At 40.8% G+C, this 27,759-nt stretch overlaps 1 protein-coding gene across 2 annotated transcripts; it reads left to right on the top strand.

Moving 5' to 3' along the window:
* Nucleotides 1-227: 227 nt before the first annotated feature.
* Nucleotides 228-27,421, top strand: LOC128115746 (zinc finger protein 883-like). Of its 2 annotated transcripts, XM_052746779.1 has the most exons (6): nt 228-391; nt 4,602-4,728; nt 5,983-6,075; nt 10,102-10,194; nt 23,047-23,141; nt 23,724-27,421. In XM_052746779.1, exons 1-6 carry the CDS (start codon nt 374-376, stop codon nt 25,302-25,304), a joined length of 2,007 nt encoding a protein of 668 aa, XP_052602739.1. In that variant the 5' UTR covers nt 228-373; the 3' UTR covers nt 25,305-27,421. The 2 variants fall into 2 exon arrangements, with proteins under 2 accessions (XP_052602739.1, XP_052602740.1); XM_052746780.1 differs by lacking the exons at nt 228-391; nt 4,602-4,728; nt 5,983-6,075; nt 10,102-10,194 and adding an exon at nt 14,834-20,071.
* The last annotated feature ends 338 nt before the right edge of the window (nt 27,422-27,759 follow it).

Genomic DNA, 27,759 nt, shown 5'->3' with positions numbered 1-27,759 from the left:
CTGGGCTCTGCTCTCTTACGGGCTGGGGGAGGGGAGGAGGAGCCCGGCCTGGCAACACCTGTAGGCAAGAATTTGCTTTTTATTTATTTTTTTCTTCTTGCTTGACTCACTCAGTAATTGGTGCTGTCTACTGTCGCTCATTGCTAAGCCCGAAGTCCTGTCCAATCGGATACAACAGGCTGAGAACTGACCAATCAAATATGGAGCCTGATCGCGGCGGGCAGGCCTTCGCCGCTCCGCTGTGGCCTTTGTCTGTCCCCGGCCATCTTGGATCTGTAGCCTCGTTCTGTAAGCGATCGGGAGGTCTGGAGACAGTGCTGCGGCCTCTGTCTCCCGTGACAGTCGCTGCGGGGAGGCCCTCAGAGGACGTGGGATGTCACAGCCCGCCATGGTGAGTGCGGGCGTCCCGCGGCAGTGAAGCTGTCTGCATCCTCCGCTGCGGTCCCCACCCCCCTCCGCTGCGGTCCCCACCCCCCTCGGCCCGCCCCTCCTGCGCGTGTGTGTGTGTGTGTGCGCGCGCGCGCGTGTGCTGTAGTCTGCAGATTGCTTGTGTGTGAGTGTGCGTGCGTGGGTGCACTGTAGTCTGCAGATTGCTCGCGAGGGCCGTGCATGTGTGTGCTGTAGTCTGCAGATTGCTTGTGTGTGAGTGCGCTGTAGTCTGCAGATTGCTCGCGAGGGGTGTGTGTGTGTGTGTGTGTGTGTGTGTGTGTGTGTGCGTGTGCGTGTGCGTGTGCGTGCGCTGTAGTCTGCAGATTGCTCATGAGGACCTGGAGGGCAGTGTAGAGAACTCTTCTCTGCCTTGGGAGTTAGGTTACTTCAAGAGAGGAGACAAGTCCTGGAGTCTGCAGTCCCTCATCCACAGGGGGTCCCAGCCCAGCCTGGTGGCTAGTGAGCAAAGGAGAACCCCGTTCGGGGACTTCCCACTCAGCTGAAGCTTTGAGTCGAGAAGACACAAAATTAATTTATTATCGAGGATAGATTGAAGTCCGTGCTTTTAGAGAGAGTAAGATGCCCTTAGGGCTTCACAGTGGTTGTCTGTGTCATCTTGTGAATTTCTCAGTTAAGGTTCCCTGTACATTGATGTCACTTACATCAAAGTAAGGTACTTAAGCAAATTTTGAGAGTTAAGTAAAATTTAAAAACTAAGGTAAATTGTTTGTTACTCATTTCTCTAGTCTGTAGAATACACAGCTCTCACCTCACCAGGATTAGGAGAGAGTTTATTCTGGGACAAATATGAGTCACCATGTTCAGAAGCATGTATTTAAGTTGCCCTAAATGACATGTTCCAACGTGGATGTGGTTACATGAGCTTTTATAGTGCAGAACAAAAGAAAGTCATAAATCAAGGGATTTACCAAAGACACTAGGGGCACACCAGGTTAGGTAGGGTTACAGCCAAACAGTGGAAACTGCTACAGATCGGAGATACTGTCTGATGACAGTCTTGGCTTTTGGCTTGGTGGAAGCTAGTGGTCTGCTCTGTGGGTACATTCCCAAGTTTTAAGCTGATAGTTGATGTTAGGCCACACAGAAAAGAAGAATACTAAATGGCCGTTTAGGGAACTAACTATAACAAAGAATTCAGACTCTGCACTTGCAGTTTTTCAGCTCTCCAGAATCATAAGTTCTAACCAGGCAAGAAGTCTTACAAAGTCTTTAAAACACATTTGGAGTTTTTTTCCAGGGGGAAGAAGAGACTTGAGTTTACACTCTAAGAATTTTTTGGCTGGGGAGATGGCTCGATGGGTAAAGGCACATGCTATCAAGCCTGACAGTGTGAGTTCCATCCCTGGGCCTCACATGGTGGATGGGAAAAACTGGTTCCTACAAACTGGCCTCTCCACTTACGTGTTGAGGAATGATGATAGAAAAGAAGTAAAAGTCTTTGTTTTAACAATTAAGCCATCAGGCTTCTATAAGAGCAGAAAACTATAGTAAAAGTACTACAGTTTCTAACATTGTAGTCTCAAATCAGACCCAAGGTGTTTCTGTTGGAATGGCATGATGTGATGGCATATGTGACCAGAAGGTGGCAGTGAAGGGGCCAGATGTAGCACGAGCGAGTGAGGCCAGAAACACCTGGATGCATTATATATTTGATTTTTTTTTTTTTTTTTTGGTTTTTCGAGACAGGGTTTCTCTGTGTATCTTTGCGCCTTTCCTGGAACTCGCTTTGGAGACCAGGCTGGCCTCGAACTCACAGAGATCCGCCTGGCTCTGCCTCCCGAGTGCTGGGATTAAAGGCGTGCGCCACCACCGCCCGGCCATATATTTGATTTTGAAGTAACTTCAAGTCATTGGGTATTGCTGTTGCCCATTATTTTCTGACACTTACATTCAGTAGCTTTATAAGGAATAGGGTGATTCTGTGGTTTCTGGGAATTGGACCCATGCTGTTGCTCCATCTAGACCTGCACCACCAGCCCCACTGCCTTTTCACTGATTTGGTTATTCTTTACAGATTTCATGTTACCTTTATATGGTTGAGTTTATGTACGCTTTTCTCGCGCTATTGACACAAACATTGTATACATATGTATTGTTTGTGTACTGACTCATTTTTCTGAGGTATCTCTTGACTGCAAAGAGACTGGACATTTGTTGGACTGTGGTGATACATTATGTACCCTAATAAACTTATCTGGGGATCAGAGGACAGAGCCAGTGGTGGCACACACCTTTAATCCTCTCTGTCACTCAGGAGGCAGAGATCTGTCTGGATCGCTGTGAGTCCAAGGCCACACTGGGAACAGAACCAGGCATGGTGGCACACGCCTTTAATCCCAGCACTTGAGATCTCATGTCTTTGCTTGGGATTGAAGTCCGTGCTTTTAGAGAGAGTAAGATGCCCTTAGGGCTTCACAGTGGTTATCTGTGTCAACTTGTGAATTTCTCAGTTAAGGTTCCCTGTAAATTGATGTCACTTACATCACACACCTTTAATCCCAGGAAGAAATTTGGCAGGACACAGAAAGGTACACAAGGCGTGAGGAAACAGGAACTCGCTTTCTTTAGGCTGGGGATTTTGTTGAGGTAAGAAGATGGCTAGCTTGTTCTTTTTCTCTGATGCTGTGGGATGTTCTGTATGTTAAATGTGTTGCTCTGATTGGTTAATAAATAAAACACTGATTGGCCAGTAGCCAGGCACTGATTGGCCAGTAGCCAGGCAGGAAGTATAGGTGGGACAAGGAGAGAAGAGAATTCTGGGAAGTGGAAGGCTGAGGGGAGAGACGCTGTCAGCCGCCATGATGACAAACAGCATGTGAAGATGCCGGTAAGCCACGAGCCACATGGCAACTTATAGATTAATAGAAATGGGTTGATTTAAGATATAAGAACAGTTAGCAAGTAGCCTACATGGCCATACAGTTTGTCAGCAATATAAGTCTCTGTGTTTACTTGGTTGGGTCTGAGCGGCTGCGGGCCTGGCGGGTGAGAGAGATTTGTCCTGACCGTGGGCCAGGCAGGAAAACTCTAGCTACACTCTGATCTTTCAGCTTTCACCCCAATAAGGTTGAATCCCTGGCTCTGGGATTTTTATTAATAAGACATTTTAAGATTCGTGATACATTCGATTTGGCAGCCAAATTAATAGTATACTTGAGAAAATTTAAGACATGTACTTAACCTGCTGTCCTGCTGTATTGTCACTGAGCCTGAGTTTAATGTGCCTTTAAGAAAACAATCTTCCTATGCCTTGGATTTCCTATTCAGTCAGCTTTTACCACCTAAATTGAGAGCATAGTTTTTTGGTTTTTTTGTTTGTTTGTTTTTCGAGACAGGGTTTCTCTGTGTAGTTTTGTGCCTTTCCTGGATCTCGCTCTGTAGACCAGGCTGGCCTCGAACTCACAGAGATCTGCCTGGCTCTGCCTCCCGAGTGCTGGGATTAAAGGCATGCGCCACCACCGCCCGGCTGAGAGCATAGTTTTAATCTTAAATTATGAACTCTTCCATGCCCCTGACCCAGAGTAATATGTGTTTCTTGTGGCAATCATTTGCTAAAGACACCCAAGAGGTTGAAAGTAACCTTATACAACAAATATTCACCCAAAATATTGGAAGTAACATGTGGATATGGTTTGATAACATCTGTTTGTGATTATGTTTGCTATTCTGGTCAGCCGGGAACAGTAAAGCAATGTCTTCCTTGTAAAACTCTTAAACTTTTCTATTAAGAAACCCTCTTTCCTTTCCCATACCATGTTTTCTGTGCTGGTCAGTAAATACACAGTGAAACCCTTTGTTAGGGACAGAAGGACAACACAGGGAAAGAAATGAAGAGTTAAAATTTGGGCTATCTTTTGGTCAAAAATACAAGAGGGAGTCTGTGGTTTCCTTCCATAATGCATTATTGATACACTGTAGATTGTTTCTATTATAATTCTTTGGAAAACTTTTGACTCGTATTTTTGTGATTCCACATTAACTCACAAGGATGATATTTGTTTTGACTTTGCTTTCTACCGTGATAAGGAATACATATCAAGCTGCAGCTTATTTAAGACACTGTCAAGTCACTCCTACACAGAGAAAAATAAACCCAGTTCTTGTTCCCAAGTCAGAGGGGTTTGGTCTGAAAAGAAGTGTTGTCATTCCAGGAGTTGGTGTCCTTTGAGGACATAGCTGTGTACTTCACCTGGCAGGAGTGGCAGGACCTGGACATTGCTCAGAAGCTGCTCTACAGGGATGTGATGCTGGAGAACTACAGCAGCCTGGTGTCCTTGGGTGAGTGTAACTCCCTGGAATCCTCGTAGCAGTTGTTTTCTGTGCATGGGTAACTGATGCATGATAATGGCACACATTTCTGGAGGACAGTGTGGCTTTACAGTACAACTTACACAAAATGTAATGATCAGATGATGGTAAGTCACCACTCAGGCATATACCACTTCTTTGTAATGGGAAAAATTAAAGCTCTCAGATATTTTGAAATACTCAATTTGTTTTTTGCCCACCATATATTTACTTTCATATTATAGAACCATAAGTTACTCAGTCCTTCCCACATCTACCTCAGTAAATATTATACACCCCCTCCTCCAGACTCCCATGCCTTTTCCACACTGTAATAACCACTTTTTATTTCCCCATCATTTCTTTGACATTACCTTTAGCCTTCATGTGTAACTAGAACACACAGCATTTTTCTTTTTCTGACATAGCTCACTTATGTATTACACTTTCCTAGGGAGATGCAGAAGATCTGTTCACTCCGGATACAGGGGAAATCAGGGACCAAAGAAATGCCCTATAACTTCCAGCTTTGCAAAGAAATAAGTTTAGTGGAGTTAAAGAACATGGCTGGGGAAATGGGTTGTCCAGAAACTTCCTTTCATGCAAGTGTACAGACCTGAGTTTGTTCTTCAAGCCCGCGTATATTGTTATTTTTGTTGTTGTTGTCATAAAATACCCTGGCCAAACAGCTTAAGGAAGGGAGTAATTATTTGGACTTACAATTCCAGGGTATAGTCCATTATGGCAAGGAGGTCATGACGTAGGAGCCTGAGGCAGCTGGTCACATTGTCTACCTGATAAGGACACCCACTGGAGTGACGAATGCTCCTGCTCAGCTAATTTCTCTGCCCTGGGAACCATAGAGCTTACCCCTCTCCACTGCACCATCTTCCCAGCCCCTGTGTTCTCCTCCTAATTTTATTTCTAGCTGTTTCTTTTTTAATGACTTCTTGCTCTTTTTTCAACTTATTCTTAAGTGTCATCCATCGGCTTTCCAGTTTTGTTGTGTTTGCTTTCTTATTCTCTTCTGTTTACTTGCGTATTCATGTTGTTTGGGGTTATGTATCATGTAGACCAATGCCACATAAGGGTAGTAGTCTAGTCTGTGAAGGGGGTGAGTGTAAACACTTTTTGACAAAAGTTTCTGATTTACCCGCTGGAGCACAATTCCTCTCATCGAAGGGTGTCTCCTCAGGGAACCTGACTACATATTGGCAGAAACTGAACATTATTTCTCATTTACAGGCTGCTGCATGGTCAAGCCTGAGTTGATCCTCACGTTGGAACATGAATTTGGGCTATGGAGGGTAGCAGATACCTCAGTCTGGAACCTTCCAGGTTAGTCAGTGTGTACCGGTAAGAGAAAAGGTCATCAAATACCTGTCATGGTGAGCTAGTTTTGCCAAATTTTACCCAGATCCAGTCTTGAATGTGGTTGACCTTATGGATCAAACAGAGTCTGAAGAGGTTTCTCCACTTAAACCCATCTCCCTGTTTTGTTGCTAAAGTATATTTTGTAGAGATTTAGTCTCTTATTTGAGGTCAAGTTTACCTAGCAGATGTAATGACAACATGCACCATTTTATATTGTTGTTTTTTCTGATAGGTTTTTTTTTTTTTCATGTCTTAGTACGTTCCTAGGGAGTTGAAAAGAAATATGTATTTGCCTTGTCTTAGTTAGAGTTTCTATTGCTATGATAAAACACCATGACCAAAAGCAACTTCTAAAAGAAAGTGTTTGAATTTATGATTTCAGAGGGTTAGAGTACATGATGGGGGAGCAAAGGCATGACAGCAGGAACAGCTAAGAACTCCTTTCTCAAATGCCAAGTAGGTGACAGAGAGGCACACTGGGAATGGCACCAGGCATTTGTAACCTCAAAGTTGGCCTCCAGTGACACACCTCTTCCAACAAGGCCTGACCTCCTAATCCTTCCCAAACATTTATACCAAATGTGCTGTACCTCACTAGCCCACAGAAAGATCCCATTCATCCCATTTGGTAAATAAATGAGCTTTTTAATATTACTTAGAATACAAAAATAGCTTTGAGACAGTTGTATCACCTCCAAATCTCAGCCCTAGTTAGTTCTTACCTCTTTATGTCACATGAAGTTGGGCAGAGGGAGTCTGTCAGTGAAACCTCAGTTGACTGTTACACTGGTAAACTCACAGTGGCTATGATTACCTACACAAAATCTTCACAAGGTAAGTCAGTCAGTGTAGCTAGAGTTTTCCTGCCTGGCCCACAGTCAGGACAAATGTCTTTCACCTGCCAGTCCCACAGCCACTCAGATCCGACCAAGTAAACACAGAGACTTATATTGGTTACAAACTGTATGGCTGTGGCAGGCTTCTTGCTAACTGTTCTTACAGCTTAAATTAATCCATTTCTATAAATCTATACCTTGCCATGTGGCTCGTGGCTTACCGGCATCTTCACATGCTGTTTGTCATCTTGGCGGCTGGCAGTGTCTCTGACTCAGCCTTCCACTTCCCAGCTTTATTCTCCTCCTTGTCCTGTCTATACTTCCTGCCTGGCCACTGGTCAATCAGTGTTTTATTTATTGACCAATCAGCAACACACTTGACATACAGACCATCTCACAGCAAGTCAGCATTCTAACACAGGTTTGTGGGGCGAATCTGAGACGCCACTCCTTGCTAAGAAACTGTTGACAGTTGATGGATGTTGAGGAGGTAATGTCAGTTTTCATTAGGGGTGTGGCTCCTGATAGGTTGACCATGCTGTAGTAGATGGCCCCATGAACACCCGTGGGTATATAGGCAGCACACATTACAGTCAGTGGGTTTTTAAGGGGGAGGGGAGGGATGGAGATGAAGTTAGCAGTGAGCGGGTGGATGTAGAGGACTTAAGGGGAGGAACTGCAATGAATATGGACTATATATATATATATATATATATATATATATTAAAATCCTCAAAAAATTAATACAAATTAATACAAATATTTAAAAAAATCTCATTTGAGGGGCTCATATCAGCCTTTTTAGAGAATGTAAAAGCCACATTACCGTTACCATGGACTTAGATATCTGTGATATATTTTTCTTTCTTTCATTGCCGTGACTAAAGCTGTTTTGTTTTTGAGATGGTGATGCACATTTCAAACACAGAGGATATAGCTAATGCTACTCTTAACATAATGCCCTTCACTCCTGCCCATGTCATTGTTTTAATGGATGAATATTCAAGTGTTGATATGTGCCATCTTTCCTTTGTCTACGCCTCTGTTGATCGACATCTACATTGATGATATATCTTGACTTTTAAGCAGCTGCTGCAGTAAACAGGTGTACAACTTTCTTGCATAAGACTGATTTCATTTTCTTTACCTCCATTTGGCCAGCAGTGAGATCATGATGTGATGTGCTAGCTCTGCACGTGGCTTTTTTGAGCAGCATCGTATTTCATGTTAGGTTATGAGACTTTTGAGCATTTGTTATTTTGTGTCTTACATAAGAACCTTTGTAACTGTGGTGCAGGGATGCTCTTCCTTGTGGGTTTGATACGCATTTTCCTCAGGACTAGGGTAGTATACATTTGTTCGTTGATCTATGAACTCTTCGTTTTACATGTTGAAGTGTCTCATTTAGATCATTTACACAGATTTCGTCATCAGATCACTTGCTTCTCTGCTGCTTAGGTGTTTTGGGTTTTTACATATTCTGAATCTCTTGTTTGATAAATAGTTTGCCAGTATTTTCTCATTCTTGAGGTTGAGTCTTCATCCTGTTGATTGCCTGCTTTTCTTTATAGTCAGTTTTCAATTTAATGAAATTCCACTTGTTGTTCTTTTGTTTGTGTTGACTGTGTTTTTGATGTATTTAAAAATACTCTGTTTGCATTGTCCCAAATGTCCTTGCATATTCTACAAGCTTCACAGTTTCTGTATAAGTGAGTATTTCATCGCTGGGATGATTCACACATGATCACTGTAATCATTTTATGTGCCCTTATACCTTTCTGTTTTTTATTGAGAATTTTTAAACCTATGTTCATTAGAAATATTGTTTGTATGGTTTGCTGTGTCCATGTCTAGTTTAAAAATCATTGTAACACTGGTGTATAAAATGACAGCCAAGAACTTGGGTGTTGTGTGTGTGTGTTTCTAATCTATTTTTTGAGAATTTCATACCTGTATGCAATGTATTTTAATCCTATTAACATTCAGCTCCTCCCAGACCTTCCATATCCTCCTCCCAACTTAATGTGCTCTTCATAGCCCACCGAATCCAGTCAGTGCCATACTTATGTGAATGGGTGTAGGGCCACCTACTGGAAAATGGACACCCAGTCAGGGGCTACTTCACTGAAGAACACTGCCTTTCCTCCCCCAGCAGGCTTCAGCTGTCAAAACTCCTCAGCTAGGAGTGGGGATTTAATGAGTTCCTCTCTCTTCATGATGGAACTTTAGTTCCCTTTATCTTGTGCAGGTCCTGTGTAAGTAATCCCAGCTACTGTGAGTTCCTGAGTCCGCTTAGTGCTGCCAGTGGACGCCTGTGTGTGGTACCATGTCCTGGTCCATAGGCAGTCTTTCGATGGTCTCATCTCCAAAGACAGACTGCCCCTTCCCCAGAAGGCATTCATTGCCAGTCACCACTCACTCAGCTAGGGGTGGGACTTTATGACCCCCCCCCCCCATCCACAGTGGGATGTTGTCTGTTTTGATTTTGGACCAATTGTGTGCATGCTGTCACAGTCTCTGTGAGTTCATATATTTGGTTTCTTAGAGGTAGTGCTTATGAATCAAAGCACTTTTTATTTCTTTTTTCCCAACTTTTAAAAAACATATGATTGTATTTATTTCATTTGAATGAGTATTTGCTTGGATGTATATATGTATATCAGGCATGTTTCCTCTACCATTCACCCCAGGTTTTTAATGTGCCTAGGTTATTTGAAAATAGCCCATCTTTGTGCATAGCTTTTTCTTCTTTTTTTCTCAGCCTGGTCCATTTTCTATGAAGTCTTTTTGCATTTTAGTTACTTCATTAGTTGAGTTACTTCTCCTACAAGTTTTCTTGGTGTTTGTTTCTTTGTTTTCTGTTATTGTTGTTTTTATGATCTCATTTTATTCAATTGTCATAAATATGTGTGGTTTTTTCAATTTCATTGTGTTATCTTTTATTTTTCTGTTCTGTTTACTTATGTTTAAGAATAGTCATTATTTTAGGCTATCATGCAGCTTAATGTGATTTGAGGGTAATATTCCACTCAGTAAAGAATGTGAGTTTCAGAACCACACATCTTAAGCAGAGTTCCTGACGTGGACCTGCTGTCTCTCATCGTTGGTCCTGACTTGGCACATCTGGATAAACTACCTCATTTCCCATTTACAGGGTACTGTGTGACCAGACCAGGGTTGAACATCAAGTTGCAGCATGGATTTGAGCCATGGAGTGCCTCCCAAGCCTCACTCTGGAGCCTCCCAGGTCAGTTGGAAGATGCTGTCCTAGGGAGGGCGGCAGGAGGAGAGCTCAGCAGATACTGGTTGTGTTGATTGATCTCTTTGCATCCACTTTCACCAAACCTAGCCTAAGGAGCTCATGAATCTCACAGACACTTTATGCAATGTCCAAAAAAGTTCCTCATGGCTGCCCAAAGGATTGATTCAAAGAAGAACTGACATCAACACTCCAAGTTATTCAGCAAAATAGAAACTCACTGAACATTTCCAAATTTCTCTCACAAAGCCACTATTAAATTGATACCAAAGGACCCAACAAAAAAGAAAAATTAAGCCAGGCGGTGGTGGTGCACGCCTTCAATTCCAGCACTCGGAAGGCAGAGGCCAGCCTGGTTTACACAGTGAATTCCAGGACAGGCTCCAAAGCTACACAGAGAAACCCTGTCTTGAAAAACCAAAAAAAAAAAAAAAAAAAGAAAATCATAAACTAATATGTCCCTTGTGAAGATAGATGCAAATATTCTCAGTAAAATACTTTGCAAGCCAAACTCAAGAACATATCAAAATGATTATCCAGCACAGTCAAGTCTGTTTGACCCCAGAGATGCAGGGCTGGGTCAACATTTGTAAATCAATAAATGTAATCCACATAAACAGACTAAAGGACCCATGATCATCTCATCAGATGTAAAAAGGGCCTTTGACAAAATGCAAAACATCCCTTCATGATGAAAGTCCTGGAGAGACTAGGGATAATAAAGAAAATTTACAGCAAGCCTATAGCCAGCATCAGTCTAAATGGAGAGAAACTCAAAATGTTTCCCCTAAATCAGGAACAAGAAAGGCTGTCCTGTCTCTCTATAACTGTTCAGTGTAGAAGTCTTAGCTAGAACAATATGACAACTGAAATAAATCAAGGGGATACAAATAGAAAAGAAGCCAGAGTTTCTTTATTTTCATAGATAGGGTTTTATCCATCACCGCCCCCCCCCCTTTTTTCTATGTTGAGGTGTGTTTTCTTAGATTTTTTTCTAGTACATATATAGGTCTTTTAAGACATTTTTGTTGGTTAGCTACTTTACCTAACTGCTTATTTGTTTCTCTTTCATTTTTTAAATCATAGTGGTTTTTGTTTGTTGGTTGTTTAGGTTTTGTTGAGACACTGTTTTACTATTTTCTCTTTGATTACTTTGTAGACAGTTCTCCCTGATAGATAATATTTTCTTTAAAGGACTTACATTCAGTGAGAAAAAACTGAAGGACAGGTATATGTACTGTGGTCAGATAAGAACTACAAAGAACGTTTAACCTGGTAGAAAGGAACAAAACATGTTTTTGTTCGTTTGTTTTCTTTCTAATCTTGAGAAGATACTAAAGTGACCTAAATTTTAAGGAATTATTCGTTGCTTTCATTTGAACTTTGAGATGACAGTTTTCTTTTTTTTTTCTTTTATTGAAAATAGATTTTTTTTTTTTTGTCACATAATGTATCCTGATTACAGTTTCCCCTTCCTCTACTCCTCCCAGTTTCTGGCCACCTCCCTTCCCATCCATATCTACTCCCTTTTTGTCTCTCGTTAGAAAACAGACTTCTAAGGGAAAATTAAAATAATGTAAGATAAAGCAAAAACTAACACATTGGAGTTGGATAAGACAAAGAAGCAGAAGGAAAAGTCCCCAAGAAAAGGCATAAGAATCAGAGAATCATTTGTTCACACACTCAATCCCATAAAAACATTGAAGTGGAATCCATAATATATATACAGACCTGGTTCTGATTCATGCAGGTCCTGTGCATACCACCTTAGTCTCTGAGTACATATGAGCTTTGATCATGGTGGTTTAGAGGGCCTGGTTCTTTTGGTGTCCTCTCTCCCCTCTGGCTCTTAACACTCTTTCCACCTACCTTTCCTTGGGTTTCCCTGAATTTTGAGGAGAGGGATTTGATGGAGACATCCCATTTAGAGCTGTTCAAGGTCTCTCATTCTCTGCATATGGAGTAATCCCATTTAGAGCTGTTCAAGATTTCTCATTCTCTGCATAATGTGTAATTCTTGCAGTGGGTCTCTTTATTTGCTCCCATCTGCTGCAGGAAGAAGCTTCTCTGGAGATGGTTGAGTATAGCAGAATGTCAGTAGTCAGTAGGAATCATTTTATTGCCTTTTTTTTCTTTTTTTTTCTTTCTGTTTTTAAAAAGAAGAGTAATATTTGGTCTTCCTGTAGGTCTCAGGACTATCTAGTCCTTGGTTCTTGGTCACCCAAGCAGTGTCTGGTATGGGTTCCATCTTGTGGAGTCAGACTTAAGTCAGATCCTGTGTTGGTTGGTTACTTCCAAGAGCTTTGTGCCACCATTGCCCTAGCATATCTTCCAGGCAAAGATACTATTTTAAATCAAAGAATTTGTGACTGGCTTGGAGTTTACTTTTCTCTTTTGGTAGTATGGTGTATGGAATATCTTTCTGTACCAAATATGCTAAAACATAGGGGTAAAGGTGTTCTATTAGTTATGTAGGTGTTGTCTTCAGCAATGGGGCCTTGCTCTCAGTTTAGGGAGAGCATCCTATAGTTGTTTGGGGATTTCCATGGGACCCCTTTGGCCAGTGTCGGGCCTGCCAACAGTCAGCTGGGTCATTGGGTAGAGGCGTGCGGATTGAAGAGACAATGAAGAAGACAGAAAAGAGTCAGGGTTAGGGTCAGGGTTAGGGTTAGGGTTGGGGTTGGGGGTTGGGGTTGGGGTTAGGGTTAGGTCATTGCGAGACAGCCCTGAGTTTATTTCATAGCCAGCTTATATACAGTTTTGAAGGACAGAGGTAGAACAATGCACAGCACAGGCATTCAACCGCTATCTATCCTGCCTTGCATCAAGGAGCAGGCAGCTTCATTTTCTATCTCAGTGTACCTCTGGCTGGCATCAGCAGGCTGCATCTAGTTAGATTGTGTGTTCCTTCTTGTGGGCTAATCAGGACTTTCTTACAGCCCTTCAAGGAGGCTCTGTGGGCTAATCAGAACTTTCTCACAGCCTTGGAGCAAACAAGCTTGAACTCTGTTGACTCAGAATAGACTTCAGATTCAAACTGGGAAACTGAGTCAGTTGTGGGCTCCCACAGGCCAGCAACCCAATTAGATATGACCCAATCCTGGTACTTGAAGCTTCATTTTGTCACACCATTTCTCTGATTATTTGGCAATTTCAGTTAGATCACCTCCATATATGCGTATATTTTAGAAGCTTCTACTGTATGGCCATTAATTTTACATGATTCTTCCTGTATTCCATCCCTTGTCCCCTTCACACCTCCCCAATACCACTTGATATTTCATTCCAGCCCCTTCCATCCATTCATAACTATCAATTCTGTTTCTCTTTCCTAATGAAATCTGTGTTCCCTCGTCCCTTTCTCTGTTCCTAACATCTGGTTCCACAGATTGCAGCTTGATGGTCATTGACATAACAGCTAATATCCACATAGAAGCAAACATAAACCATGTATCTTTCTGGGTCTGGGTTACCTCACTCAGGATAATTTTTTTTTCTAGTTCCATCCATTTGCCTGCAAATTTCATGGTTTCTTTTTTTAACAGCTGATTAATACTCCATTGTGTAAATGTACATTTTCTTCATTCATTCTTCTGTTGGGGGACATCTTGATTGTTTGCAATTTTAGTTATTATGAATAGAACAGCAATGAACATGGTTGAACAGGTATCTGTGTGGTAGGATGAAGGGTCTTTTGAGTATATGTCCAAGAGTGGTATAGCTGATTCTTATGGTAGACCAATTCCCATCTTCCTGTCAGCCACCACACTGATTTCCATCGTGGCTGTACAAGTTTGCACTCGCACCAGCAATGGAGGAGAATTCCCCTTGCTCTACATCCTTGCCAGCATGAGCTGTCACTTGTATTATTGATCTTAGCCATTCTGACAGGTATGAGATGAAATCTCAAAGTCATTTTGATTTGCATTTCCCTAAGGACTAAGGATAATGAACGGTTATTTGTTTCCCAGCCATTTTAGTCTCCTCTATCGAGAGTTCTTTGTTTAGATCTGTACCCCCACTTTTAATTCGATTATTTGTTTTCTTGATATCTTGTTTTTTGAGTTCTTTATATATTTTGACTATTAGCTCTCTATAAGATATGTAGTTGCTGAAAATCTTTTCCCATTCTGTAGGCTGCCACTTTGTCCAAATGACAATGAAGCTTTGCAGTTTCACAAGGTCCCATTAATTGTTGATCTTAGTGCCTGGGCTAAAGGTGTTATGTTCAGAAAGTCTTTTCCCATGCCGACAAGTTCAAGGCTGTTTACCACTTTCTCTTCTATCGGGTTGCATGTGTCTGGTTTTATGTTGAAGTCTTTGACCCACAGTGTGATAATATGGATGTGTTTGCATTCTTCTACATGCGTTCATCCAGTTTGACCAACACCATTCGCTGAAGATGCTTTTGAACAAAAAGAAATAAAAAAGAGAGGAAAGGACATGACTGCTCCTAGGTACGGTGGAAAAGAGTTTATTTGAGATAAAAAGGAGAGTGTAGCCAGAGGCAGGGATATCTGGGAGAGGCCAGAGTGAACATGACCAGGCTGAGCTGGGCCACATGGAGTGAAGGGGAGGGGAAAGAAAGGAGAGAGAGAAGGGGGAACAGGGTGCAGCAGCCAGGAGGCCAGAGGCACAAAGGGGGGGCAACCAAAATGTCTGCTTTATATAGAGAAGAGTCTCTGGGGCAAGGGCAGCCCAGCCTGTGGGCTGGAGAGTTCAGGGTAGACGGTAGAATATGCCAGCCATACCCAGGAACAGGTAGGACTGAGAGATGCAAGGAGAACCTGGAGGCCATGCTTTGACATATTTGACAGGTTGAATATGTTGAAAATTGAGACCTCTGCAGTCTGTTTCTGGCTTGAAACTTAACACTTTCTTCCAGTATGTATTTCTGGCCTATGTATCAAAAATCAGGTATCCATAGGTGTATGGATTTCTCTCTAGGTCTTCAAATGATACCTCAGCAGTCTGTTTCTGGTATGAAATTTAACATTTTCTCTCTTCCAGTGTGTATTTCTGGCCTTTTTATCAAAAATCAAGTGTCAATAGGTATGTAGATTTCTTTCTAGGTTTTCAATTTGATTCCATTGATCAACATTTCTGTTTATGTACCAATAAAATGCAGTTTTTATAACTATATCTCTATAGTGCAACTTGAAATTGGTAATGGGGATACCTCGTGCAGTTCTTTTATTATTCAGGATTGTTTTAGCAATTGTGGGTTTTTTGTGTTTCCATATGAAGCTGAAAATTGTCCTTTTAAGATCTGTGAAGAATTTTGGACTTTTGAGGGGGGCTGCATTGAATCTGTAGATTTCTTTTAGTAGGATGGCCATTTTTACTACACTAATCCTACCTATCCGTGAGCATGGGAAATCTTCCTGTCTTCTAATTATCTTCTTCAGTTTCTTTGTTCAGTGTCTTGAGGTTTTTGTTATATAAGTTTTCACTTGTTTGATTCGAGTTATTGCAAGGTGGTTTATATTATTTGAGGCTGTGGTGAAAGGTGTTGTTTCCCTGATTTCTTTCTCAGTTTGTTTGTCATTTATATATAGGGGGCTACTGAGTTTTGTGAGTTAATTTTGTATCCAACTACTTTGCAGAAAGAGTTCGTCTGCTATTGGACTCTTCTGGGGCAATATTTAAGGTCACTTGTGTGTACTATCATATCATCTGCAAGTAAAGATACTTTGACTTTTCCATTCACATTTCTTTTTCCCTAATCTCCTTCAGTTGTCTTATTGCTCTAGCTAAGACTTCAAGTACTATATTGAATAGGTATGTAGAGTGTGGGCAACCTTATCTTGTTCCTGATGTTAGTAGAATTGCTTTGAGTTTCTTTTTATTCAAGTTAATGTTGGATAAAAGTTGCTGTAAACTGCCTTTATTGTATTAAGGTATGTCCTTTGTATCCCTGATATCTCCAGATCTTAATCATGAATGGATTTTGGATTTGTCAAAGGCCTTTTCTGCCTCTAATGAGATAATCATATGCTTTGTTTTTCTTTCAGTTTATTTATATGGTGGATTCCATTTATTGATTGTTGAACCATCCCTGTATCTCTGGGATGAAGCCTCCTTGATGAGTGTGGATAAACTTTTTGATGTGTTTTTAGATTCAGTTGCAAATATTTTATTGGGAATTTCCCATCTATGTTCCTAAGGGAAATTGCTTTGTAATTATCTTTCTTTTGGGGGACTTTATGTGGTTTGGGTTGCAGGGTATCTGTGGCTTTGTTTTTTCTTATAAAAGTGCAGGAGAGGGACAATGTTCCTTTTGTTTGCATTTTGTGGAACAATTTGAGGACTATTGACATTAAGTCTTTGAAATGCTGGTAGAATTCTGTGCTAAAACTCTCTGGCCCTGGGCTTCTTTTTGGTTGGCAAACTTAACGGGTTTGATTTCACTGGGGGTTATAGGTCTGTTTAAATTGCTTATCTGATCTTCATTTAACTTTGGGAAGTGGTATATATCAAAAAATTATGGATTTCTTTTTGATTTTTAAAAAATGTGGTAGAGTAATATTTTTTAAGGTATGTCCTTATGATTCTCTGGATTTCCTCAGTGTCTGTTGTTATGTCTCTATGATTTTTACCAAAGAAGTAACTGTTTCATTCATTCTTTGTATTGTTTTCTTTCTTTTTGTTTCTATTTTATTGATTTCAGCCTTTAGTTTTATTATTTCTTGCCATCTACTCCTTTGGGTGACTTTTTTTTTGTCCTCTCTCTTTGTTCTAGAGCTTTCAGGTGTGCTGATAAATTACTAGTATAAGATCTTTTCAATTTTTTTTTTTATGTAGGCACTTAGTGCTATGAACTTGCCTTTTAGAATCACCTTCATTGTGTTCCATAAGTTTTGGTAAATTGTGTTTTCATTTTCATTCAGTTCTAGAAAATCGTTGATTTCTATCTTGACCCATTTTTTATTAGTAATGAGTTGTTCAGTTTTCATGAGTTTGAAAACTTTCTGTTGTTTCTGTAGCTGTTGTTGATATCCAGCTAGAATCCATAGTGGTCAGATAGGATGCAGGAGGCTATTTCAATTTTCTGTTATCTGTTGGGACTTGCTTTGTGTCCAAGTATTTGGTCAATTTTGTCGAAAGTTCCATGAGGCCTAAGAATAAGGTGTATTCTTTTGTGTTTGACTGAAATGTTCTGTAAATATCTGTTAGGTACATTTGGTTTATCATGTCAGTTAGCTCCAGCATTGCTCCATTTAGTTTTTGTTTGGATGATCTGCCTCCAATATCAATGTGTCTTTCAGTATGTAATTCAAGCTATAGTAGTATTTCTTTTATGAACTTTGGTGCCCTTGTATTTGGTATGTAGTTGTTAAGAATTCCAACATTGTCTTTCTAGTGGATTTTTCCTTTGATGCGTGTGTAATATCCTTTCCTATTTCTTCTTAGTTTTGGTGTGAAGTTTATTTTGTCAGACATTAAAATGGCTATACCAAATTGCTTCTTAGATCCATTTGCTTGGAATATCTTTTTCTAATGCTTTTACCCTGAGGTGATGTCTATCCTTGATGTTAAGGTGTGTTTCTTAGATGCAGCAGACAGATTGATCCTGTTTTCAAATATAATATGTTAGTTTTCATATTTTTGTTGGAGAATTGAGGCCTCTGATGTTATCAATGAGCAGTGATTGTAGATTTCTGTTACATTGTTATAGTTGTTGTTGGTGGTGGTGGTAATGGTGGTGGTGGTGGTGGTGTGTGTGTGTATGTCCATGTCCCTTCTTTTGACTCCACTGGTCTGAGACTATTCCCTGTGTTTTCTTGTGTGTAGTTTATTTCTTCAGGTTGGAATTTTCCTACTAGAACCTTTTATATTACTGGGTTTGTAGATACTGCTTAAATTTGGTTTTATCATGGAATGTCTAATTTTCTCCATGTATGGTGATTGAAAAGTTTGCTGGGTATAGTAGTCTGGGTTGGCATCTGTGGTCTGTTAGAGTTTTCAGCACATCTGTCTAAGCCCTTATGGCTTTTAGAATATCCATGGAGAAGTCAGGTGTATTTCTAATAGTTCTTCCTTTATATGTTACTCTTTTTTTTCCCCTTGCAGCTTTTAATATTCTTTCTTTGTTCTGTACATTTATTGTTTTGATTATTATGTGCCATGGGGATGTCTTTTCTGGTCTAGTTTCTTTGATGTTCTGTATGCTTCTTGTATTTTGATCAGCATCTCTTTCCTTTAGTTAGGGAAATATCTTGTATGATTTTGTTGAAAATATTTTCTGGGCCTTTGACTTGTGTTTCTTCTCCTTCCTCTATTCCTATTATTCTTAGGTTTGGTCTTTTTATAGTGTCCCAAATTTCCCGGATTTTTGTGCCAAAAGCTTGTTTAGATTTAACATTTTCTTTGACCATGGTATCCATTCTTCTGTTGTGTTTTCAATGCCTGAGATTCTCTCTTCCATCTATTGTATTCTGTTGGTGAGGCTTGACTCTAAGGTTCCTGTTCAAGAACCAAAATTTTAATTTCCAGATTTCTCTCAGTTTTGATTTTCTTTATTGATTCTATTTCCACTTTCAAGTTTTGAATTGTTTTATTTATCTCCTTCCACTTTTTTGGTTTTTTTTCTATAGATTTTTTTTAATGGTTTGTAAAGATACTTTTTAAAGACCTCTGTTATATTTTAATGTCTTCTTCTTGTTCTTCAGCTATTTTGGAATACTCAGGGCCTGCCTGAGTAGGGTTGCTGGGCTATAATGGAAAAATATAGTCCTGTTTGTTATTGATTGTATGTTTGCCCTGTCATCTAGGCTTCTGGTATTGGGAAGATTCTAGATGCTGATAACTAGTCCTGTCTTTGTTGGGTGGGTATATTGTTCCTTGGTTTCTATTGCCTTTTCTGGGTCATAGGAGAGTGTGTTGCCTGATAGGAAATTTGCTGGGATTCTGATAGTTGTGGCCACTCTGGGTTTTTGGTAAAATGTATTTCTCGGCATTGACAGCTAACACTTAGGAATGGAGATGGGTTTGGGAGGGGCTGAGGGGTCCACAGGAGGGAGGAAAACAGGGTATCCCACTAGTGTCTCCTTGGTTCTCTGGGAATTGGGGTAGAGACTGAGAAGAGGCCACAGCAGAAGGTTTGCTACAGAGCTGGGGATGAACCTGGGGCATCGGACTTGGAGAAATGGAGGGAGAAATGAAGATCTGCATTTAGCCTGCTTGCTTTCCTGGTCCATGACCTGTGGGTTCCCAGGGAGTGCCTGCTGGAGCTGGGGGAGGAAGATTAGGAGGAGAAGTATGATTCTCTGGAGATGGGAGTAGGGTGCAAGGTGGCAGCAGCTGGTAGTCTGCTGCAGAGCTGGGGGTGAGCCTGGGGATTTAGATTTGGGATTTGAGGGAGAGGTTGAGATCTACCTACCAATTATTCTACCTACTTCTCTTGCTGGAGAGATGACAGTTTTCAAAAATTGGTAGATGATAAATTATTTAATATAAATTAAACATTTGATGGTGATCATGATTAGAATATAAATTTGAAAGTCAGCAGCCCGAACATAGCTTGTTTTTAAATTTCTCTGTATTCTCAAGAACTTCCTATATGTATTCAATGAAATATGATCTACTCCATTTTCTCCTTCAGGTCTCCTTATTGTCCCACAGCAGTCCTTGCCCCACCAACTTCATATCCTATTTTCTTTTTTCCTTTTCTTTTTTTGTTTTTATAATCCACTAAGTCCAGTTAGTGCTGCGTATAACAAGCATGGGTGTGGGGCTGTCCACCGGAGCATGGGAAAGCTACCAGAACCATATCCTCCAAACAGAATGATGCCTTGTCCTCAACAGCTATCCACTGTCAGCAGCTTCTCAGTAAAGAGTGGGGCCTGCAGATCATCTGTCTCATGTAAGCCTGGATTTTCCCTGGCTTTCTGGCCTTGTGCTTGTCCCATACAAGTAAACACAGCTGCTGTGAGTTCATGAGGGGGATGGCCATGCCGTGTTCAGAAGACAGCATCCGAGCACTCTTCCCCATCCTTTGGCTCTTAGGTTCTTTCTGCTTCTGTTATAAGATTTTCTTTGAGCCTTGGTGGTGCTGGGGTTGATAAGGATGTCCTGTTTGGGCCTGAGCACTCAGACTCTTGTTCTCAGTCCCGCGATCAGATATCCTCCTCCTCTCTGCTGGCTGCTATCCACTGAGAAAAGAAGAGCCAACTCTGGCCAAAGCTGAGAACAGCCCAGCTCTGTGGGTGTAAACAGAAATATTTAGAAGGCAGTTTAACAGTGTGGCCATTCAGCCCAATAACACCAGCAGCTTCTTCCCAAGGTAGCAGTTTGCCCTACCCTGCCATGGGCTTTTTGACCAGGGTTATAGTACTGGGGATTAAACAGTTTTAATGTAGTTACTAGTGCATTTTCCTGTGGCACTTCTAAGAGAATGAGACAGGAACATCTGAGTTTTCAGGATACGATGGCAGATTAGAAGTTTTCTTCGTGGTGTTATGGGAATGGGGAGAATATCAACAACAAAGGAGAGACTGTATTCAAGGTGGAGAGAGGGAAATGTGCTGGGGATCAAGAAAAATGTGTCAGGACAGTTATAAAGGAGAAAAGCAGATAGGCAAAGCAGAAAGGAAGCAGGAAACAGTTCATACCCCAAGCTCCCAAAGCCGGAACTGTAAAGTAAGGCCAACTGTAGGTAAGTATGAAGAGCTCTGTGTCCAACAGACTAGCATTTTTGAACACAGTACACACCTCTTTTCTGTAATGTATCAAATACACCGCTCTGGTGTATCTCACACTGACTCTGCCTCGCAGCTTAGGCTTGGAGAAGAAGTCGATTGCATTTATCTTGGAGTGCCTTCTAGTCTTGGACCTGAAAATGAGGAGCAGTCACAAAGCAGGGAGACTGGGGCCACACTGACACCATGACAGATGGCTGCGTGAGGCAGTTGTGGAAACTGCTGGTTCAGATGCCAAACCACTGAGTAACTTAAGCCACAGGGAACCTTTGACGGGCAAGATTTGGGAGTCACAAAGTATGTGAGAAGTGAGCCCCAGTCCTTTGTTGTAGTTTACTTCAAAGAGTAGGAAAGTGAGGCCATTATCAGTAGATTGTGTGGCTCCAGACCCTTCTCCCAGCTGTGTATGCCTGACTAGCGCGCAATCAGACCAAGAACCCTGAACTTAGGTCTAGCAGATCTAGTTTTATAGTTTTGTCCATAAAGTAGAGCTTGTTGATGTCAGAAGTGGCTCCTTTTGTGTAAACAGTGAGGTTTAACTGGATGCAGCCTGGTTGCTCACAAAACAGTGACCATCCCAGCTCTCAGCCAGAACATAGCACCAAGAGTGAGCTGAGAATTAAAAAAAAAAAGTTAAACTTAACTTGATCCTAAGTAGCCTAGTAATAGAGAACACAGCTAAAATGTTTCTCTGATGATTTGTTTACTTTCTTTTTTTAACGTATTTTTACTATATTGCTAGTGTTTTCTCTCTAGGAAAAAAATACCTATTTTAAAATAGTTGACAAGAAGTTGATGTAAGCAAAAAAGTATTATTGTTTTAAGAAGCCCATGTAAATCCAGCAAATGAAAAAGATGTACAAAACTTAAGATAGACTAAATGAAGAATTTGAAGAAAGCTGCTTTCTTGTTTTTTCAGATAGAAAATTTGCATAAGTAAATAATTAGTTGTGTCTCGGGACAAAGTAGATTAATTACATGTGCATAGAAATCCTTTCCTTAACCTTTATTCTTGCTTATTCAACTATGCTTACACCCTTAAAGAGCTGATACAGATAACCATTCGTTCACATACAAGAGAGGTTCAGTGTAGACTAGCACTACAAGCCCAGATAATAGACTAGAGAAATGGAAAGGACAAATGTCAGGTCAAACTGATGTATGGAAATCTACAGCTGAGAAGTAGCCGGATACTTTACCTTACTTGTTTGGACCAAGCACAGCAAAGCCTCAAAGAAAACTGACTAAGCCCTGGAATTCCTATTCTTCTTCTTTTTTAAATTTAAAAAGTTTTTTTTTTCATTATACATACCAATCCCAGTTCTCTCTCCTGCCTCCCCCCCCAACCTCTCCATCCCATCCCCTATCCACTCCTCAGAGATGGTAAGGCCTCCCTTGGGGAGTCAACAAAGTCTGGCATACTAAGTTGAGGCAGGACCAAGCCCCTCCCCTGTGTCAAGGCTGAGCAAGGTATCCTACCCTAGGGAATAATGTGTGCCAAAAAGCCATTTCATGCACTTGGATAAGTCCTGGTCCTACTGCCAGGGGCTCCCCAAGCAGATCTAACCACATAACTGTCACCCACATTCAGAGGGCCTAGTTTGGTTCCATGCAGGCTCCCCAGCTGATAGGCCAGAGTCCATGTGCTCCCACCAGCTTGGGTCAGCTGTCTCCATGATTTTCCCCATCATGGTCTTTACCTCACTTGCTCCTGCAATCCCTCCTCCCTCTCTTCAACTGGAGACTAGGATCTCAGCCCAGTGCTTGCTTGTGGATCACTGTATCTTCTTCCATCAGTTACTGAATGTAGGCTCTATGATGACAATTAGGGTAGTCACTAATCTGATTATAGGGGAAGGTAAGTTCAGGTACCCTCTCCAATATTGCTAAGAGTCTGAGCTGGTCTCATCCTTGTGGATTCCTGGGGATTTCCCTGGCACTAGGTTGTAATGCCTAGTCTTGCAGTTGTTGCATTAACTCATTAACATATATATATATATATATATATATATATATATATATATATATATCATAAGTGAATATTTTAAAACTTATGCCTTAAAGATACAGAGACACTATTTGAATTGCCTAAAAATTCTTTGTATGATTCATAGACTTTGTTTGTTTAATGTCATTTTAGATGTGCGTAATTTAAGTGGCCTGGGAAATCAAGAGACACACTTGTGGCAAGTTGAAGTCACCAACGGCATTACGTCATATGAACAGATGGTTGAAGTAGGTACAATTTTTTGTATATGCTAAACCACACTTAAAGTATAAATATTCAATAGTGCTCTACTTACTCAGGAACTTAATCCATAGCATACTATACTAATTCTCCACAATGAGCCTGATAAGATGGAGGCTGGAAAAGGACCTGATAATTTTAATATAACTGAGACTCATGGAGCTTCTTAGTCTCTGCTGTTAGAACCAAACTTTGCAGTATATACATACTATTTGGAGCCATTGAAACTCTTCTATTAAATGATAATTTTTTTGATACATAAGAAATCTCATATGTGGGAGACCTGTAATTAAAGTTTGGTGAATATTGCCCTTTGGATAATGTCACATTTCCTGCCCAAGACATTTCTTAGGTAAGAAAGAAAAGTTTTGAGTAATGTGTATTGGATAATATTTGGTAGCAAGACTAAACTCAGTAAAGAATATGAAATACACAAAGAGCAGCACTCCAAATGTAATGATTGTGAGAAATTTTTTCATTAAGAAATCAGACCTCAGAAATATTGGGAAACAGATATTGGTGAATAGTCTCATGGTTTATAAGAATGTAACAGATTTTTCTGTCTCAAGGCAGAACTACAGATTCAAGAGAAAATGCATCAAGGGGCAAAACCGTATATATATAACGAATGTATGGAAACATTTGATCAGAATTCACAGCACACCATGAATCAGACATCTCAGTCTCATGAGAACCCCTTTGGATGGGAGGAATGTAGAAAATTCTTCTATTATCAGTCCACCCTCACTCAACATCAAAGATTTCATATAGGTGAGAAACTCTATGAGTCTCCGCAATGCTGGGAAATTTTCCCCTGGAAGCCCCAAGTCAGTGTACAGGAGACATTTCATGCAGGTGAGAGACGTTATGAGTGTGAAGAATGCAGGAAGTCTTTCCACCGGAAGGCAAACCTTATTCGACATCAGAGAAGAACACATAGCAGAGAGAAGCCCAATGAGTGTATAGAATGTGGGAAAACTTTCTACTGTAAGTCAGACGTAACTCGACATCATAGAAGAACTCATAGTAGAGAGAAACCCTACGAATGTGTAGAATGTAGTAAAACTTTCTACTGTAAGTCATACCTTATTCGACATCAGAGTAGAACTCATAGTAGAGAGAAGCCCTATGAATGTACAGAATGTACTAAAACTTTCTACTGTAGGTCAGATCTTACTCGACATCAAACAACTCATAGTGGGGAAAAGCCTTTTGAATGTAATGAATGCTCTAAAACATTCTACTATAAGTCAGACCTCGCTAATCATCAGAAAACTCATACAGATGATAATCCCTATGAATGTAAAGAATGTAGGAAAACTTTCTGCTCCAAGTCAAGCCTCAATCAACATCATAGGATTCATACTGGTGAGAAGCCCTATGAATGCAATGAATGTAAGAAAAGTTTCAATTCTAAGTCAAACCTCACTGAGCATCAGAGAAGAACTCATACTAGAGAGAAGCCCTATGAATGTAATGAATGTTGGAAATCCTTCTACTGTAGGTCAGAACTCATTAATCATCAGAGGACTCATACAGTGGAGAGATACTATGAATGTAAAGAGTGTAGGAAAAATTTCTACTGTAAGTCAAACCTCAATCAACATCAAAGAACTCACACAGGAGAGAAACCGTATGAATGTAAAGACTGTAACAAAGCTTTTTATTGTAAGTCAAACCTCAATCAACATCAAAGAACTCATACAGGTGAAAAACCTTTTGCATGTAAAGACTGTAGTAAAGCTTTCTATTGCAAGTCAAGCCTTGTTAAACATCAAAAAATTCATTCAGGTGAGAAGCCATATGAATGTGAAGAATGTAGGAAAACTTTCTTCCAAAAGTCAGATCTCACTCGACATCAGAGAACACATACAGGTGAAAAGCCCTATGAATGTAAAGATTGTAGCAAAACTTTCTATTGTAAGTCAAACCTCAATCAACATCGGAGAACCCATACACGTGGAAAACCTTATGAATGTAAAGAGTGTAGGGAAACATTCTGTTCTAAGTCAGAGCTCACAGAACATCAAAGAAGTCATACAGATGAGAAACCCTATGTGATGTTTAATATCGATTGTCAACTTGACGAGATCTGGAATCATCTGGGAGACAGGCCTCTAGGCATGCCTGTGAAAGATTATCTAGTTTAAGTTAGCCTCTGGGTATGTCTGATTATCTTGATGTGGTTAATTGAAGCAGGAAGACCCACCGTAAATATGGTGACCTGACGTTATGTACTTTATGGAAAGGGGTAGCACCATTCTGTAGACTGGGGTTCTGGACTACATGAAAAGGAGAAAGGTTGATTAAGCATGACCATTTGTTGTTTTCTGCTTCCTATCTGGCTACTACCCAACTAGCTGCCTTAAGCTCCTGCCACAGTGACTCCTCTGCCATAAGGGCTTGTACCTTCAAACTGTGAGCCACAGCAAAAAGTAACTATTCTAGGAAATGGGTTCCGAGAAGTGAGGTTGCTCTGATAAATTCGGCTATATGGTTCATGGGCCATTGGAAATGGTTTTCATGAGGAATGTAGAAGATTTTGGGACTTTGGGCTAATATAACCTTTAAATGCTATGCTACAGAGCTAAATAGGCCATTCTGGTGGAAGTTTATAAGATCAGGAGGCAGAGGGAAGTACAGGCTGTGGAGGCCTGGCTCATAAGGCTTCAGAGGGGAATAAGAACTGTCAGGAAGTGGGCTGGAGACCATTGGTGTGATTCTTTGCCAAGAATCTGGCTTCATTCTCCCTGTGTTCTGAGAACTCGAGTAATGGTGAACTTAAAGAAAATGTGCCGATCTATCAGGTGAAGAAAATTTCCCAGTGGGAGTGTATTTTGACTGACACGGCTTCTGGTAACAGCACTTGTAAAGTTCACAGTGAAAAAAACTTGCTTTGAGCAGTTGATAAGTGCAAAAGCGATCAAAACTTGCAGCATCTCATGGATTAAGAAAGCCACAGCAAAGCAACATCTGTAGGCAAGGCATGTATGAAAAAAAGAGGCTTTCTTAAAAGAACCTGCTTTGCCCCAGGGCAATAGGGAATGTGTGTGAATGCCCTGCTGCACCTACCAAAGGTTTCAGCTCGTGACAATGCAGACTTATTTGAAAGTAAAAAGCCAGGACTGAGAATGCAGCTGCAGGGGTTCCCTACTCTTTGAAGACAACTCCCCCCCCCCCCCCCCCCCCCCCCGAAGAAGTGTTTCTGTAGGGTCAACACACTCTAGGTGACATAACTGTGATCCAAGAGGGCACCTTACATGTCTAATGAGCAACAGCTCTTGGAAGTTTTGTGTATGTAATACTAGTTTCCTAAGCATGAAAGGTGGAATATTGAAGGGGTCAGATAGACTTGCTCCAGAGTTTCAGATGGCAGTTGTGGCTAGGCATTCTAGATCAGGACTGGAGTTTCTACACGGAGGCTCTGATTGGCCACTGCATGAACCTATGAAGGTGAACTCTAAGTTGCCATGGAGACTCCAGTATATAAGTGATACCAGGACCATGGGGGCATCCACCAAAGAAAGCTACAGGCAAGGGGTGGGGCCAGCCTTAAAGAAAGCCACAGGCAGCAGAGATGGAAGGTCTCAAGTACTTTGGATTCCAGATGACTATATTACAAGTCTCAGATGCTGGACATGGAGCAGCAAGATTTACTGTTTTCTCTGCTGGGTTTCAGCCCTCATTTTTCTTTTCAGGAATAGGAATGTTTACGCTTTGCTTTTACGTATTGGTACCATGTAACTTCCTTTTGGGTATTAAGGGACCTCACAAATAAAAGATTGTTTCAGATGAAACTTGGACTTTGGATATTAAAACAGCATTGGAACTGTTGAAGACTAGGGACTTTTGGTGTTGTACCTAACACACTGCATTCTGAAATGGCCATCAGCTTATGGGGACAAGAGAGGAAAGTTATTGCTCAGCAGTGATAGCCATGTCAGGTTTGCAAGGAATAGAGTTTTGATGACTAATATTCTCAGCTTGGCAAGATCAGGAATCACTCTGGGAATGTCTGGGAGAGATTATCTTAAGTTAATTGCCATGGGACGAGTTACTTTAAATGCTTGTAGCACCATTCTATGGACTGGGGTCTAGATTGCATGAAAAGGTGAAAGATGGCTAAGAATGAGCATTCATTGTTTTCTGATTCTTGACCGTGGATGCCACTGGACCAGATGCTTCAAGCTCCTACCACTGTAACCTCCCTGTCTGGATGGATTCTACTTTTGAACCATGAGCTAAAATAAACTCTTCCTTAATTTGCTGTGTCAGGATATTTTATAAAAGCCACAGGTAAATAACACACCCTATGAATGTTTAAACATGTAGGAGTTGCGTTGTAGAGTTGGCACAGCTGTTAAGAGCATTGACTACTGTTCCAGAGGATCTAGTTTGGATTTACTGCTCCAAAATGGCTCACAGCTGTCTGTTAATCCAATTCCAAAGGCTTCCATGGGCAATGCACTCATGTAGTGCACATACATGTATGCAGGCAAAATATTTGCATACATAAATAATTTTAAAAAGCATGTTGGAAAACTTTCTCATGTAAGTCAAACCTTATGACATCTAGAATTCACACAAGTGAGAAATCATTTTAGA

This window comes from Peromyscus californicus, unplaced genomic scaffold (assembly GCF_007827085.1).
Source record: "Peromyscus californicus insignis strain IS unplaced genomic scaffold, ASM782708v3 Scaffold_1__1_contigs__length_55948999, whole genome shotgun sequence".
Taxonomy (NCBI): domain Eukaryota; kingdom Metazoa; phylum Chordata; class Mammalia; order Rodentia; family Cricetidae; genus Peromyscus; species Peromyscus californicus.
This window is presented reverse-complemented; position numbering and strand designations above follow the sequence as displayed.